A 16,511-nucleotide genomic window follows, 5' to 3' on the forward strand; every position below is an offset into this window, starting at 1 on the left:
TCTCCTACATGAATTTATTTGAACCAGGCATTGGTGAGGGAGAGGAGAGAGCCCCCACCTTTATAGGGCGGGGTGCAAATTCTGTAATTGATTATATTTTCTTATCCCCTGTTGTTCTAGCTAAAACATTAGCTTATAGAGTAGTGACCTCAACTTTTAGTGATCACAACCCTGTTCTGCTTGAGGCTGATCTTGGTGCCTTTAGGGTGCAAAATGACTCAACAAGGGGGTTGGGGGGGCGCCTAGGCATCTTTCGACCACTGACCAGGTGAGACGGATCAAATGGAACAGGGTTGTCCCTGAAGCTTTTTTGGAGGACCTTGCCACTAAAACCTAGGCCAACCTGGCTATCTGTTTGGATGGCACTGCTGCAGGGGCCCACGTTGTGGAAGCTTATGTGACGGTGTGCAAGCAGATTGCCAAAGTTCTAGAGATGGGCGCTAATACACAACCGAGGAAGGCCTTTAAATGGTTTGATATTAACTGCTCAAAGGCTCATGGCGCCTTACTCAAGGCACTTAAGAACAAGCCAAGGAATAGAGCCTTAATAGCTCAACTCCGTACAAAATCGCCATTTGTTCACGCAAACGCCATATCAAGGAGGAGGCTTGGGAAAACCTACAAACCGCTGATGTGATAAGGGACAGCAGGAAATTTTGGTCCATCATTAATCAGCCTTTCTTCTCAGAGCAGGAGAACCTAGACACGGATTGTACGATCCCTGATGTGGGCCGCGGCCCGGGTAAACAAAAGAAGACTCCTTCAAATGTAATTATTCAGTGGGATCATAAGGGGATCATGCTTCTAACTCGAATTACCATTCCACTGTGTGTGCATGTGTATATTATACGCAGTTACGTGAAGGGAAAAAAATTAACAAAAAACTTGCAGAATATTTTTCTCTTTTTCGCCACCTGCCACCGCACTCAATGACCCTAGCCCTAACAGCACTCTGGATCACAGTTTCTGTACTTATTTATGCACTTCACGCCTGTTTGTAAATGAAAACGACCTGGCAATGCACCAAATACAGAAGATCACACTTCCAGGTGATATTCATTTACATTTCTTTGCTGAGGCATTGCACCACCCTGGTAATGCAGGCAGCTACGGGCCCCACAGTCTGAAGACCTCTGGCTGACACTGAAAATAGTACCTAATCGTCTGATGATTATGAATGTTAAAGATAGTACTGAACATCAGGCCTGTATAGCCATCAGAAGTCCGACACAATATTTAATGCTAATAGCTGTGTGTAATGTAACTAGATTATCCACTGTGCATACTGCAGTGGGGTATTAAGAGTTGAGGATGGCTTAAAAACTACAGTCTGAAGACCTCTGGCTGACACTGAAAATAGTACCTAATCGTCTGATGATTATGAATGTTAAAGATAGTACTGAACATCAGGCCTGTATAGCCATCAGAAGTCCGACACAATATTTAATGCTAATAGCTGTGTGTAATGTAACTAGATTATCCACTGTGCATACTGCAGTGGGTAATTAAAAGTTGAGGATGGCGTAAAAACTATGAACGTGCAAGACGTGTCTTTGCTTTTTCTGATGACTGAGTTTCATAGGTTTTTGTCCAAGCACATTGTACTCTGTGAGCAATATGTCTAATAGTCAGACCTGTGGTGAAAGATTCCAGTTCGTAGCACTCCCCTAACCAGTGACAGAGAAATGCCCCATCTATGTTGATGGGGACATCTCTGTATTACCCTATTGAGGACCTTGACCATAATTCATGATTTGTCCTAGAATTGGACTGCTGTTTATTCATATCTTCTCTCTACCCCTATGTAGGGTCTGATATTTATCCTGAGAAATGCGTCCTTCACAAGAAGCCAGTTCTGTTCGGTAAGTCATGGCTTAAAGCAGTTCATAGACACCCCTGTCTCAAGCCCAATATTATCTATGAAGTACAGAGAGTAATCATAGTAAGTTACAGTTCAAGGGATGTGCTGATGCAGTTCTGAAACATTTAACATACACAGCTCTTAGTTCAGTGTATTCTGTTAGTTTGAATTAACATCTGGTCCTAATTGTTCAACTATACCCATGTTTACTTTCTATTTTTTAAAAACATTTTTATTTAAATTGCATGCAACTGAAACCCAATAATTCCCTCTAGTCTCCTTGTACGACGCTTATCCTTAACATCTTTCCCACTGCTGCAGTTCCATATTGTACTGTATTGCAAAACCATTTTATGTAGTCAGAAGGTTTCCTGACTGCTGCTCATAGTATTTCCTGTGTAGTGTGCCCCTTCCTGTGTAGTGTTTTCCATCCTGATTGCTATTGCTGTCCAAGACCGTTTTCTGTGTGATAGTTACTATCCTTTGTGAATTGTGAATGTTTTCTCTATGGTTGGGTTTGTGATGAATTAGAGAGTTTCCTCTATAGACATTTCATTTTACATCCTGCCCCTTAGTGTTTCTTGTCTTTGTGTTGGGGGGTCTTTTACTATAAAACAGTCTCTGCTTGTGCTGAGTCACCAAGTGTTTGTTTTGTAATGTCCATAGACCTATCCATTGCAGTGTGTTTGTTGTGCAGTGTTTCCTATTATAGAGAGAGTTCTGTTCTAATGATTTAACTGAACTAGTTTTGCACTTAGTCTCATGTGTGGTTCACAAGTGGTGGATTTTGATCTGGGTGTCAATACTGTCCTTCCTATTCCACATATGGTAGTCCACAATGCTCATGCTCGTGTTGTCAAAGAGCTCTCAAGTGGTCTTTTACTATTCATTATGTTTTGCAGTGCATGTTCAAATGTAATATTTCTTCATTATCCTTACCCAGTTGCTGTGTTATTTGTTTGTAACAAACTATGGGGTGTTGTTTATGAAGTGCATCCTGTGCACTTTGTCATAGGCCATTTGTTAATGTGGATTCTTAATTATGTCACAAGCATTAACTGTGTGCAACCTCTTCCACACGCATGCCTAACCCTTAGGTTTTCTGTGCAGTGTCCGATTTAATGGCTTTTTTTAATATCCGGTTAGTGCATTGATTCTGTAGCAAAGGAAGTGAGCGTGTCACTTGTAACACAACCTGGCTATTACAGGGACGTGGCAAAGCGAGAGATGGTTTTCTGCTATCTCATTGAGTATCAAGAGGAGAGAGAGGATTAGAGAACTAATCATTATCCCCGAATTTAATATGCGTCATCAAGAAGAACTAGTCTAGTGCTACGTGATAATGAAGGAGCTGTATGTTTTAAATTGAAGATGAAGAAAAGAGCTTTTCTTTTTCATGAAGCCCTCGCCCACCAACCTAGTTCGTGGCATGCTTCATCAACGGGCCCACCTGGTGGCACCGAGTGTGTCCTTGGTGTGCTACTACGCCTGGTTTACAGCGGAGCAGGTATTCTTACTGAGTGTGCACTGTAGTGATGCGATAGTGACGTTAAAAACTGTACAGTGGTCCCATTACCAACAAGGTTTTCGTTAGTGTTTTGGCCACTGGCAGCAATAAAAGCAAGGCAATGGATGTGCGTGGAGCGGTAATTAGGAGCTCCTACATCCAAGAATCGGTCTACATGTTCCAGCCAGGTCTTGGTTATATACTAGCTCTCCTCAGGACCTTATAGTGTGAAGTCAAAACCTGGTTTGTGTTTAGAGCAAAAATGTGTTGCACGCTTTTAGGTGCATTATGTGTAAGAGGGGAGTTCCTCTCAGGGTATTCACTGCACTGTAAGAATACCTGCTCTGCTGTAAACCAGGCGTAGTAGCACACCAGGGACACACTCTGTGTCACCAGGTGGGCCCGTTGATGAAGCATGCCACTAACTAGGTTGGTGGGTGAGGGCTTCATGAAAAAGAAAAACTCTTTTCTTTTTCTTCAGTTTAAAACATACAGCTCCTTCATTATCACGTAGCACTAGACTAGTTCTTCTTGATGATACACGCTCTGCTATCTCAGTCATCCTGGAAAAACAGCCTAGTTCAATAGAAAAATAAAACGCGGCATGTTCCCGATACACATATAAGATACTATGCATTCCTTTCCTTGCTTTAGTAATTCCAATGGTTATGATCAAATGAACTGAATAATTTGTACAGTAGGCGTTAATTACTACAGCACTCAGTGGTAGTTACTTTATGTACTTCAGAACAACAAAACTTTCAGTTACTCAAAAAAGGGGTTCAATTTTATGCCCTGCAAATTGCATGTAGATATTTGAACTTGTGCATACACTACTGTGTTAGCTTATCAGACTGTGAACCTGTAACCTGCAGATTATACTGCATACTCTGCAATAGGCATAACTTCTCACTGACTTGCTTATAATGATGACCTATAGATTACAGTCAGGTCTCTGCAGAGGGAGCCTTAACCCAGTCAGCTATTTTGTTAGAATATACAGGTGGCTACCAGATACTGGTGGCTAGATAACTTAATGACTTAATGTTATATGAGTATTGTTGCGTGTGAAACATTGTTTTTCATTTTAACACAATTACTAACATGATCATCTCTAAATTGAGGACTAGCGACACCTGCTATAAATAGAATTGTACAACTGCAAGATTGTGGTTACATACACCAAAATGAGTATGTTAGTCTGGTTATGAGAAAAGAGCACATCCAGGGGGTGGATCACGTTTTGACTTGGGTGGGGTTAAAGTTCAGTCTGCATTCTGGGGGTGTGGGCACCAGAAGAATCTCATGATTTAATTGTAGGTAGCTTAACTTCAATCCTTTTGTATGTGTTGTGTTCCAATGGAGAGTGACTTGTTTTGCTGGTACCTCATGAGAGCTTTCACTATTTCCTCTCCTTTCCTATAGGTCAGCCATGAGTGATATTCGGCATTCCCTTGTCCGCAGAGATGCTTTGAGTGCCGCCAAAGAAGTGTTGTACCATCTGGATCTCTATTTCAGCAGCCAGCTTCAAACTGCACCTCTCCCCATAGTTGAGAAGGGACCCATCGAGCTCCTGGAAGAATTTATTTTCCATATGCCCAAGGAACGTCATCCCAAGCCTAAAGTAAGTTGTCTCTGATGTTATACAATGGGTGTACTGGTCAGTGGATGACAATGCTATGGCACCTACTTCAATACGTAGCCCATGTGATGTGTATAATCTACTTTCGCCCGCAGCGCCATTATCTGCATGCATCACCTACATATTTATGTCACTTGCACCTGTCTGTCTAAAGCAACTGCTGTCTATGGTAACTGATGCGGTCTGTGCTGCTCACGGAACACAGCTCCAGTCTGCATAAACTTCAGATCGTATACCTTTCATAATCAAAAATACTTGCAATGGAGAACCACAATGGAACTGCTGTAGGTTTGTTTATTTTTGTTTTAGCCCTCATTTTATGCTCAAGAGTCCGGCTTATATCTCTTCCTATTTGGTGATCATACAGCAGGGAGCGGATACAAGTTAAGACTACGTGACGACAGAGGACTGCCAGAGGCCTCAGCTTTATGTTACTTATTGTATCTTTATAGCGCTGATGATTCGTTGAAGCGCCTTTTGGCGAGTAACACACTACTCTAGAACCCAAAGTGGATTAGTGGTTCATTTAGTATAGGGCATTATAAGTTGTTAATTGGAGTGGTGGACATATTAGTCTTTTAAATGGATTGAAAATGATAAAGGAGGGGTAGAGGAGGTAAGAGTCCAAAAAGGGTTATTAGGGAGATCATAGCAGTAAAAGGATTACAACATCTGCTAAATTACCAGTATCAATGGAAATCTTGCACAGCTCTTTGTCCCTAGGCACTCATTGGCTGCCCACAGCACTGAACCTTACAGCTCATGCAAGCTTTAAAATGCACTGCTGCGCTAAAGTGCCTAAAGCAGTGGCAAAGATTATAGGAGCTTTCATTTGTATGAAAATGTTCAATTCCATGATGCTGGGTGAGACTCTGAAATATTTTAGTCTAACCCGGTATGGAACTTAGTATTGTAGTGTATTGGGATTTGCAAACCTCATCAGGCCATTGCACCTCCTTCAAGAGTACATATTACCAGGGTTGAATGACCATAATCCATGCCTTACTCAAGGTTCCTAAAAAGGTGGGTATAGAATGCTCTCTGAGGTATCTCCAATAGTTTGGAAGCGCTGCTTTAAATATTAGCACCCATCTATATTTTTAGGTCTCGACTACAGCATTGCTTTAGCAATTCTTGTTTGTCGAGATTATAGTAAGGCATTCAAAAGTCTACCCAAACTGCAGATCGGGTACAGTTCATGTGCGCTAGGCGCGTGCACATCGCCAGCCACATCGCGCACCATACCATTTGTCTGAGCCTCGGCATCAGACTTCAAAGGAATCCGCTCCCCCACCCTCCCTCCCCCATCAGACTACAAAGGAATCCGCTCCCCCGCATCAGACGTCAAAGGAATCCGCTCCCCCGGCCCCCCCATCAAACTTCAAAGGAATGTGCTCCCCAGCAATGCTGAGAGCTTATTTCCGTGCTTTCCCCTCTGCCTCCGTCCGATCACTTTCACTTTTGTGGCTTTTTTTTCTTTTGCTTTCAGCACTCATCCCTTTCCCTTGCTCTCTGTATTGCCCCAGGTTAATTTACTCCAGCCCCCACCCTTACCTGTCCTGCTCAGCTTTTTTTAAGCCCCCCGTAGCTCCTCTCTTTCTATTGTGTCTCTCACTGCTCCCTATCGGCAACGTTCAGTTGATCTTCCATCAGGTCTCCTCCGTTTCTCATCTGCTCCTGGACGATTCCCCTACACAGCCCTCCTGAGGAGAGGCCGATCCACCCACGCACACTGCCCCTTCTCCACCCTATGTCCTTAGTCCCTTCCCACTCCCCCTTTAGAATATTTACCCCCCCTCCCTGTTCCCATTTCCCCACCCATCTTTAGGATGGCTTCTCTGCTTTCCTATTCGCCCACCATTTAAAGATCTGTGACCCACACTCCTCCATGTCCCGTATTCCTTTGCTGCCTCACCCCTTCGGGGTGTGCACCCTGCTCTCCCCAACCTCCAATTATGTCATCGCCCCTTTCGGACGTGAGCGCCCCCCTCCCTCGAATGGTGTCGAAGCTTCACTCACTCTCCTCCACCACCCCAGCCTATGCGTCCTCCCACGGCCCCCACTTCACTCCCTGACCCCTCTTTGGTGACGTTGCCCCTTCCCTGCCTTCCGTGTGAGCAGGATTTCTGTTTTGGGGTATCACCGTGCCTGCTTGGCTCAGATGGCTGTATATCTTGTTTTTCACCAATGGCATCGTATCTTGTGCCTCTTGTAAGAAAACAGTAAAAGAGCGCCCTGTGTGCGGTGGCTCAAGCTTCTAAAGAGGCAGCTTTACCTCAGCAAAGTGCTCTGAAAACTATGTGCCCGGGGCCTTCAGAGGGAGAGCGGCGAGACAACCCTGCAGCCCCGGCTTTGCAGTGAACTCTTCGGAGCTTGAGGGTGCGGGCTTTAAACATCAGTTTATTCCTTGTACCAGTGTAGGGCGCGTTGCTGGATTCAGCGACTGCTGGTTATATAAGTGCTAACTTTTTCCTTGTCGAGGCATTTTCTGTCCTCGTCTTGCACACATCAAAGGAATTCAGCTGCACAGCCCACAAAATGTATGCCGATTTTTTTTCCCTGTACAAACATGGAAAAAGTTTGCCCCCTATTGTGCTTTCTCTGTACTTGCCTTAATCCCTATTAGTCGCATCAAACATGCCACCGACTCTCTCTCTCCCTCTCTCGTTTATCTTCGCTATTTAGTGCATGATTTTTTTCCGCCCCCAACCCCCAGATAAGCTTTCGACTTTCAATCACAAAATAGAACAGCAGTAACGTTCAAACAGCTTTGTTTCATAGTATTTAAATCTGGCTGATTTGCGCTTTTTCCCATTGTACATATTGTTGTCAGATAATGGAATTGAGGGACATAGAGCTAAAGAACAAGCCTGGTAATTAGAGAAAATTCAGCGAAGTTCCCTAAACACCTTCCAGGCATGCGTAAATATAGACCGATGTGGTTACTTAAAAGAAGTAGCTTGCCCAGAATCACACGTTTCGGCCAAATAGGGCACAGTTCACCAGGACAAGTCACCACTGCAGCACAACTGTTTAGACTGTGCAGTCATGGCGCTTTACTTTCATTTAACCCGACAAAGGAGGCCAAGGCTTGGTGTATTTGTGAAGTTGCTCTAAAAAAAAGAACCGTGCGTCTCTTGACTCTCTCGCATTTACTGTATCCACCCCCCTCTTCATCTTGTCTTCTCTGCCTGCCCTCTACGCCCCCCCTGCTTGCCACAACTTCTCTATCCGCCGCTCTCTCCCTCTCTACTTCCCGCTTCGCTTCTCTCTCCCTTGTCTGTCTCCTTTTTTTTCTCCCACTGCCTCTTGTATTCAGCCCTCCATACTACCACACCCACCACCACCACAACATCCACCACCACAACATCCACCAGCTCAACACCCACCACCACCACCACGTCCACCACCACCACCACGTCCACCACCACGTCCACGTCCACCACCACGTCCACCACCACGTCCACGTCCACCACCACCACGTCCACCACCACCACGTCCGTCCACCACCACGTCCGTCCACCACCACGTCCACAACCACCACCACCATGTCCACCACATCCACCACCACCATGTCCACCACGGCCACCACCACGTCCACGACAAGGCCACTACCACGTCCACCACATCTACTTTCACCAACACCACCGCGTCCACCACCACCGCGTCCACCACCACTGCGTCCACCACCACCGCGTCCACCACCACTGCGTCCACCACCACCGCGTCTACCACCACCGCGTCCACCACCACCACAACATCCACCACCAAGACAACCACGTCCACCACCAAATCCACCACCACCATGTCCACCACCACCATGTCCACCACCACCATGTCCACCACCACCATGTCCACCACCACCATGTCCACCACCACGTCCACCACCACGTCCACCACCACATCCACCACCACGTCCACCACCACCACGTCCACCACCACCACGTCCACCACCACCACGTCCACCACCACCACGTCCACCTCCACCACCACCACACCCACGTCCACCACCACCACACCCACGTCCACCACCACCATATCCACCTTCACGTCCACCACCACCACCACTACCACGTCCACCACCACCATATCCACCTCCACCACCACCACTACCTCCACTACCACCATATCCACCACCGCGTCCACCACCACCGCGTCCACCACCACCGCGTCCACCACCACCGCGTCCACCACCACCGCGTCCACCACCACCATGTCCACCACCACCATGTCCACCACCATCACGTCCACCACCACGTCCTCCACCACCACCACGTCCACCACCATCACGGCCACCACCACGTCCACCGCGAGGCCTCTACCACGTCCACCTCCACCACCTTGTTTACCTCCACGTCTACCACCACGTCCTACACCACCACGTCCTACACCATGTCCACCACCACCACCATGTCCACCACAACCACCACCTCCACCACCACAACCACCACCTCCACAACCACCACCACTACGTCCACCTCCACAACCACCACCACTACGTCCACCACCACTACGTCCACCACCACTACGTCCACCACCACTACGTCCACCACCACTACGTCCACCACCACTACGCCCACCACCACTACGCCCACCACCACTACGCCCACCACCACTACGCCCACCACCACTACGCCCACCACCACTACGCCCACCACCACCACATCCTCCACCACCACACCCACCACGTCTACCACCACATCCACCACCACCACATCGTCCACCACGAGGCCACCACACTCGATCTATCGCCCTCAATCAATCTATCTATCTATCGCCCTCACTCTGTCTATCTATCGCCCTCGCTCTGTCTATCTATCGCCCTCGCTCTGTCTATCTATCGCCCTCGCTCTGTCTATCTATCGCCCTCGCTCTGTCTATCTATCGCCCTCGCTCTGTCTATCTATCGCCCTCGCTCTGTCTATCTATCGCCCTCGCTCTGTCTATCTATCGCCCTCGCTCTGTCTATCTATCGCCCTCACTCTATCTATCGCCCTCACTCTATCTATCGCCCTCACTCTATCTATCGCCCTCACTCTATCTATCTATCGCCCTCACTCTATCTATCTATCGCCCTCACTCTATCTATCTATCGCCCTCACTCTATCTATCTATCGATCGCCCTCACTCTATCTGTCTATCGCCCTCACTCTATCTGTCTATCGCCCTCGCTCTGTCTATCGCCCTCGCTCTGTCTATCGCCCTCGCTCTGTCTATCGCCCTCGCTCTGTCTATCTATCGCCCTCGCTCTGTCTATCTATCGCCCTCGCTCTGTCTATCTATCGCCCTCGCTCTGTCTATCTATCGCCCTCGCTCTGTCTATCTATCGCCCTCGCTCTGTCTATCTATCGCCCTCGCTCTGTCTATCTATCGCCCTCGCTCTGTCTATCGCCCTCGCTCTGTCTATCTATCGCCCTCGCTCTGTCTATCTATCGCCCTCGCTCTGTCTATCTATCGCCCTCGCTCTGTCTATCTATCGCCCTCGCTCTATCGCATCACCACAACATCACTCGGGGGCACCACAACATCACTCGGGGGCACCACAACATCACTGAATGCCACAACTTCACCCGGGGGCACCACGACATCACTGAAGGCCACAACATCACTCGGGGGCACCACGACATCACTGAAGGCCACAACATCACTCGGGGGCACCACGACATCACTGAAGGCCACAACATCACTCGGGGGCACCACGACATCACTGAAGGCCACAACATCACTCGGGGGCACCACGACATCACTGAAGGCCACAACATCACTCGGGGGCACCACGACATCACTGAAGGCCACAACATCACTCGGGGGCACCACGACATCACTGAAGGCCACAACATCACTCGGGGGCACCACGACATCACTGAAGGCCACAACATCACTCGGGGGCACCACGACCTCACTGAAGGCCACAACATCACTCGGGGCACCACAACATCACTCACTCTATCTATCGCATCACCACAGCATCACTCGGGGGCACCACAACATCACTGAACGCCACAACATCACTCACTCTATCTATCGCATCACCACAGCATCACTCGGGGGCACCACAACATCACTGAACGCCACAACATCACTCACTCTATCTATCGCATCACCACAGCATCACTCGGGGGCACCACAACATCACTCGGCGCCACAACATCACTCGGCGCCACATCATCACTCGGGGGCACCACAACATCACTCGGCGCCACCACAGCATCACTCGGCGCCACCACAGCATCACTCGGCGCCACCACAGCATCACTCGGCGCCACCACAGCATCACTCGGGGGCACCGCAGCATCACTGTGCAACCATTCAACAACAACTGGTTCAAATATGTTCTCTCAATGTTTCAAGCTTTATTACAAATGTCACAAAAAGATGTTAATATTTCACTTCTGTTCTTGTATTTTCGTCACAATAAAGTACACTGAAAATAATCTTCACAAAAGTTATTTACAAAAGTTTAAGCTATTGCCAATATAAATTACAATAGCTTTTATTTAAGTATTATTAAAAAAATAAGTCCTTGTTATTTGTAATATCAATACGTCTAAGTCACATAAATACAACACATATTGCTTTACAAATGCTATAGGTGTCACATTTGCGAAAGTTAAAACTATTGGCATTATAAATGACAAAGCTATTAATTTCGCTATTTTCAAAAACACATAAATAAAAAATGTCATTTACAATACCAATAGCTCAAACTTTCCTAATGCGAGACCTATTGCATTGCAAATGCTTGTTCCCTTTCTCGTACATTGGAGAGAGAGTCATAGTTGCAATCTACTGGAGCTTTCTTTGTAAGGATTTAAAAAGAAAAGTTAAGGAGTAAGATACCTGGCTTGATTTTTCCAGTTAATATTTTGAAAGTGTTGTCAGAAAGGAACAATTTGTGCTATAGTTAGAAATCCTGTTTAATTCTAACACTTTTTATTTTGAGCTGAGCAGTCTGTGCTGTAAAAATAAATTGGCTCACACATGACGGTGTTCAAATGCTGTCTTGTCTTTTGATACTCTGTGATTTTTGCACCTTATCTACTACTGGGTGAGTACTTGCTTTTCCCATGTATGACCACTCTTTCTGCCCATGGCACATGCTAATCAGAATATTGCTATTTTCTTCCATGTTAGCGACTCAATTCCCTACAGGAACTCCAGCTCTTGGAAATCATGTGCAGTTACTTCCAGGAACAGACTAAGGACTCAGTGCGCCAAATCCTGTTTTCCTCGCTCTTCAGCCCTCAGGGCAACAAAGCAGATGACAGCAGGATGGCATTGTTGGGGAAATTGGTGTCCATGGCAGTGGCAGTTCTCAGAGTACCGGTGCTGGAATGTGCAGCTTCTTGGCTTCAGGTACATGAAGTGCCAGTGTGCAGTGTAGAGAAGTTGGGAGAATGCACCTCTGTCTTAAGTACTCCTATTCCAGCCCTCCTTTCCCTTTTCTCCGATTCATAAATAATCTTGATACACCCACCACGCATCTCTGTGCATGATTGTGTATGATGTTCCTCGCCCAGCACTGTAGCTTGCAAAGCACAGTTCCTCTGGTAATACTCTTTGTAATATAAGGTAAGACCTTAGTAATATTCCCTGGAAGCTCGCTTTCTGAATCGTCTCCGACAACAGATGCACATAACACTAATGTCCTTGGATGCAGCGTGTCTCCCTTTGCACTGTCCCTATCCCATGCCATACAATGCTTTCACACATGGTTTAATATAGGGGTTCATGTCAGAATGTATTCTGATAACTTTCTTCCCGTAGTTATTTATCCTAAGCAAGCCTGGCATGAAGACCATAGGGTATGGAGCTCTGCCTTATTTCCTCTCAGGCATGTCTCTACCTTGGTTTAAAAATGGGGCTGGTTGGAAAAAGTGGGTGCTAGCTTATCTTGCACAGGCAGAAATTGTTGTTCAAAGAAAAATATTGATTGGTGCGAAGTGGGCAGCATTTTTTTCACAGCTGCTTGAACTTTCCCCTGCTTGTACATCTCTTTCTCTTGTAGCGGACACCAGCAGTATATTGTGTACGGCTAGCTCGTGCCCTAGTGGAGGACTACTGTAGCCTGGTACCTGGATCGGTGCAAACGCTGAAACAAATCTTCAGTGCCAGCCCTCGCTTTTGCTGTCAATTTATCACCGCTGTCACTTCACTCTACGATTTGTCCTCAGGTGCGTCCCCTATCACTGGCCACCCTCGGGCCTATAGCATCCACTGTCTGTTTTTAATGTGAATGAGTGGGGGGACATTTACTTGTGTTTTTTTATGAGAAGGCCCATTCGGTTGAATCTGTTGTGCAGGTCATGCACGATAATCTCATAACGGGAAGCTTTGTATCACTATTGGTGTGGCACTAGTAAGTACATTTTATCATGTTTGATGAACTAAAATCTTACATATAATACATGTGAAATGCTATATGATACAATTTGACTAATCCATCTTGGAATAAAATGATATTAAAGTTAAAAGTCCATAAAAAATGCATTTGAGTTCAAATCAGAAACCATCTTTGAAATACTGTTTGTGCCCAAGATCTTAATTACACAGCAGCCGCTCATGTAACCTAGTCACAGATCAGGTGGGCATAATAAATGCAGAGATGTCAAAACATTGGTGATAAGCAGTATTATGAACATATAGAATAAAGTTTCTCAATAACTTTATTGAAGAATTTAGCAGCTCGGAACTGCTCCAAGATATTCTGGGAGTTAAGATAGTGCTTCCAATGTCTGATGTTATTCATTAGAAAAATCTGCTTGAATAAAACTTCCCTGCCCATGTCTGTACTGCAGCAAGTGATATATGGAAGAGATTCTTGCTTGTAATCTCATAGCCTGCACTTGTAGTTCTTAAATTGTTGGTTGTGCCAGAATCACCTAAGTTATTTTATTGTGAGTAATAAGAATCACATGCAACTGATTGATAGTCTAACTGATCTACACAATGGATTTCAAGTCTGAGGTGTAAGGACAGTTCTTTTTGTTGACCTGGTGTAGTGTGTCAGCGAGCCCGCTAAGCAACAGGACTTGTTTCTTTAAGGTGTGTTTAAGGGCAGTGTGCGTAAAGTTGCATCCCAAATTGACTGTGCCTCTATGTCCTTTACAGAGAGCAATGGATTCGCAGTGGAGCAGTCACTGGACAGGAAAGGCCCAATTACAGCTTTTAATGTTCCTGACTTTTTTTAATCAGAGAGCAGTACGTTAAAATGTTTTCCTTACAGGCAATGTCTTGCCGGACTAGGCTGAATTCCAGTGATTTTGTGAATGGGAACAGTTCTGGGGAAGATAGAACAATATACAAAATGTGCTACACTGTATTCAGTGTAAAGTTGGGAAGAAATGACCTGAAAAGCGTTAACCGTAGGCCATTGATGAAATTCACCAGGTTCTGGTTACATTCAAGACAAAATCGAATTTCCTGAAGGTCTGTTGAGCTTTGCGTTGAGCCTCCGTTTTGCCAACTGGTATCTGGGTGACCTTTTTCCCGTGCTCCAAATGATCCCGTATTTATACCATGCAGAGTATCCGAGTGAGCACCAACTGGAATAGCATGATTTTACAGATTTTTGTCAGGTATTTTCCCAAAATCATTACACCTGACTAGACTTGGATGAACTAGTTTTGTTTCAAAGTTGTAGTTGTGTAATTCATTTTAAGCCTTTTGCAACTCTATACAGGTGCGTAATCGGGAAAGACGATATCGTCTGTGTACTGTAAATTTTGTAAATTGACATTACTGCACCTTTGGGGAAACGATCTTGCTTTCCCAAGGGATTCCCCATTCTCTACAATTTAGAAGCTAAAACAAATTAAAAAAAATAAGGTGGGAGGGGGGCAGGAACGTACCACTGCTTCAAGCCTCTGTTGATAAAGATTGTGTTTGAAATGGTGAGTCCTTTACTGACCTTGATTTGAACACTGGTTTCAGAATAGAGTGAAATTATAGCTTGGAGCAAAATAGGATACCCCAAGCTGCCTGCTTTTTCCACAGAATTTGCCTGTGTAGATGAGAGAACAAGCAAATCGCATAGGGCCTTTAGAGTTATTAATGGTATAATGACCCAGGAAAGATATTGTCACAATGTTATCCGTGGTACTGAAATTTGATTTACACCCGGTTTGTTTAAAAAAGAGATAATATAATTATTGGTTAACCAAATTCAGAGTTCCTGAAGTTGAATCTTCACATAGGCCTTTCCCTCGACATCTAACTGTGCTATTTGTTGTTAACTAGAGGGATCCGTTCTACTACTCTTGTTTTATAAAGTGGACATAAGATTGACCCGCGGCAGGAGTCAACAGCAGCACTTATTAAGAACAAAGCCTTGAACAGGGGGGGTCAGCTAGGGCTCCCATTAATCTAAATCTTCATCTGAATTAAACATACAAGTTAGTATAACTTTTATACCTGAGGCCCCACTAAATCTTAATTTGTTTAGGACTTCAATTTCTCTCTTGGGATAAAAGATGCTGTCCCCAGGGTCAACATCTTCCTTTAGATGCTGTTGTGTTCCTGAACAGCAGGCAGGAGTGATGTGACCTCCCATTAAGGCGCATCCATTGTAATAAAGCTGCAAAATAAAGTACTACTGGAGCCTTTCATTTTAGCCCACTGAGGCAGGTTACACAAGGGAAAATAAAATGTCACAAGTTATGGCTTGCCTCTGACACCTGTTTTAATCTGCTGGTCACAAGCTCAAATCCTGGCAATACGATTCTGACTTCCATCCCTCAGAGGACATTAAGTGGAGTATCATCAAATTGAGTGTTAGTAGCATTTTTTACAGTGCTTAGTAGTGACAGGAATGCAGCCTAGTGCACCACAGAAAATAACCTTTATTAGTGTTATTAATCATTCATCAAGCAAGATAAAGAATTAGCCATACTTGAGGAGAAATGGCTCTGTGAGGGGCAGAATCAGGCATAGGGCAAGTAGACAAAGTTACAGACATCGTGAAGAAACCTTGAGAAACAAGAGCAGGTGGGGGGAGAGGTGACAGACGAAATGTAGTGTCACTAAAGAAATACAAGAGGATGTGGAGTTGGGGATAACAAAGCCAGCAAGATAATTTTAAAAAGCGTATGCATATCAAGGATTTCAGGTCAGATAATCGCATTACAGTGATAGAAGGCAGCCAGAGAGGGGAACAAATTCTTGTGAGACACGGAAGCTAAGGAAAAGGATAAATGTCTTAGTGAGTTAATGTTCACCACTAATATTTGTCATATGCATATTGCAAGCTCCAGTCCCTGCAAGACGCTGCCTTCTGTCCTTACAAGGACAGTATATGGAGTACCTGTAAATTGGACAATAGCCCCTTAACCCCTTGTATGTACCGTTCTTAGAAGTGGTAAAGGTATTAGGCACTGCAAAAAAGTAGTTATAAGTGGTACTAGTCAGGAGGAAGTCAAGGAAGGTAAAGGTGCAGCAGTACTGGGTAAACAATGGTGCTGTGAGGGAGCAGCGGTAAGGCATGGATTTGGACTTGGGAATGA

The 16,511-nt window shown here is 45.5% G+C and overlaps 1 protein-coding gene across 2 annotated transcripts in view; it reads left to right on the forward strand.

Moving 5' to 3' along the window:
• Positions 1–16,511, forward strand: part of INTS15 (integrator complex subunit 15) — a 199,228-nt gene that overhangs the window by 41,978 nt on the left and 140,739 nt on the right. For both annotated transcript variants that reach the window (XM_078663086.1, XM_078663087.1), the window contains exons 2-5: positions 1,809–1,862; positions 4,794–4,992; positions 12,145–12,366; positions 13,019–13,184. In XM_078663086.1, the coding sequence (XP_078519212.1) occupies positions 1,831–1,862; positions 4,794–4,992; positions 12,145–12,366; positions 13,019–13,184 (619 nt within the window). In that variant the 5' untranslated portion in view covers positions 1,809–1,830. The remainder of the gene's footprint in view (positions 1–1,808; positions 1,863–4,793; positions 4,993–12,144; positions 12,367–13,018; positions 13,185–16,511) is intronic.

This window comes from Lissotriton helveticus, chromosome 10, assembly GCF_964261635.1.
Source record: "Lissotriton helveticus chromosome 10, aLisHel1.1, whole genome shotgun sequence".
Lineage (NCBI taxonomy): Eukaryota > Metazoa > Chordata > Amphibia > Caudata > Salamandridae > Lissotriton > Lissotriton helveticus.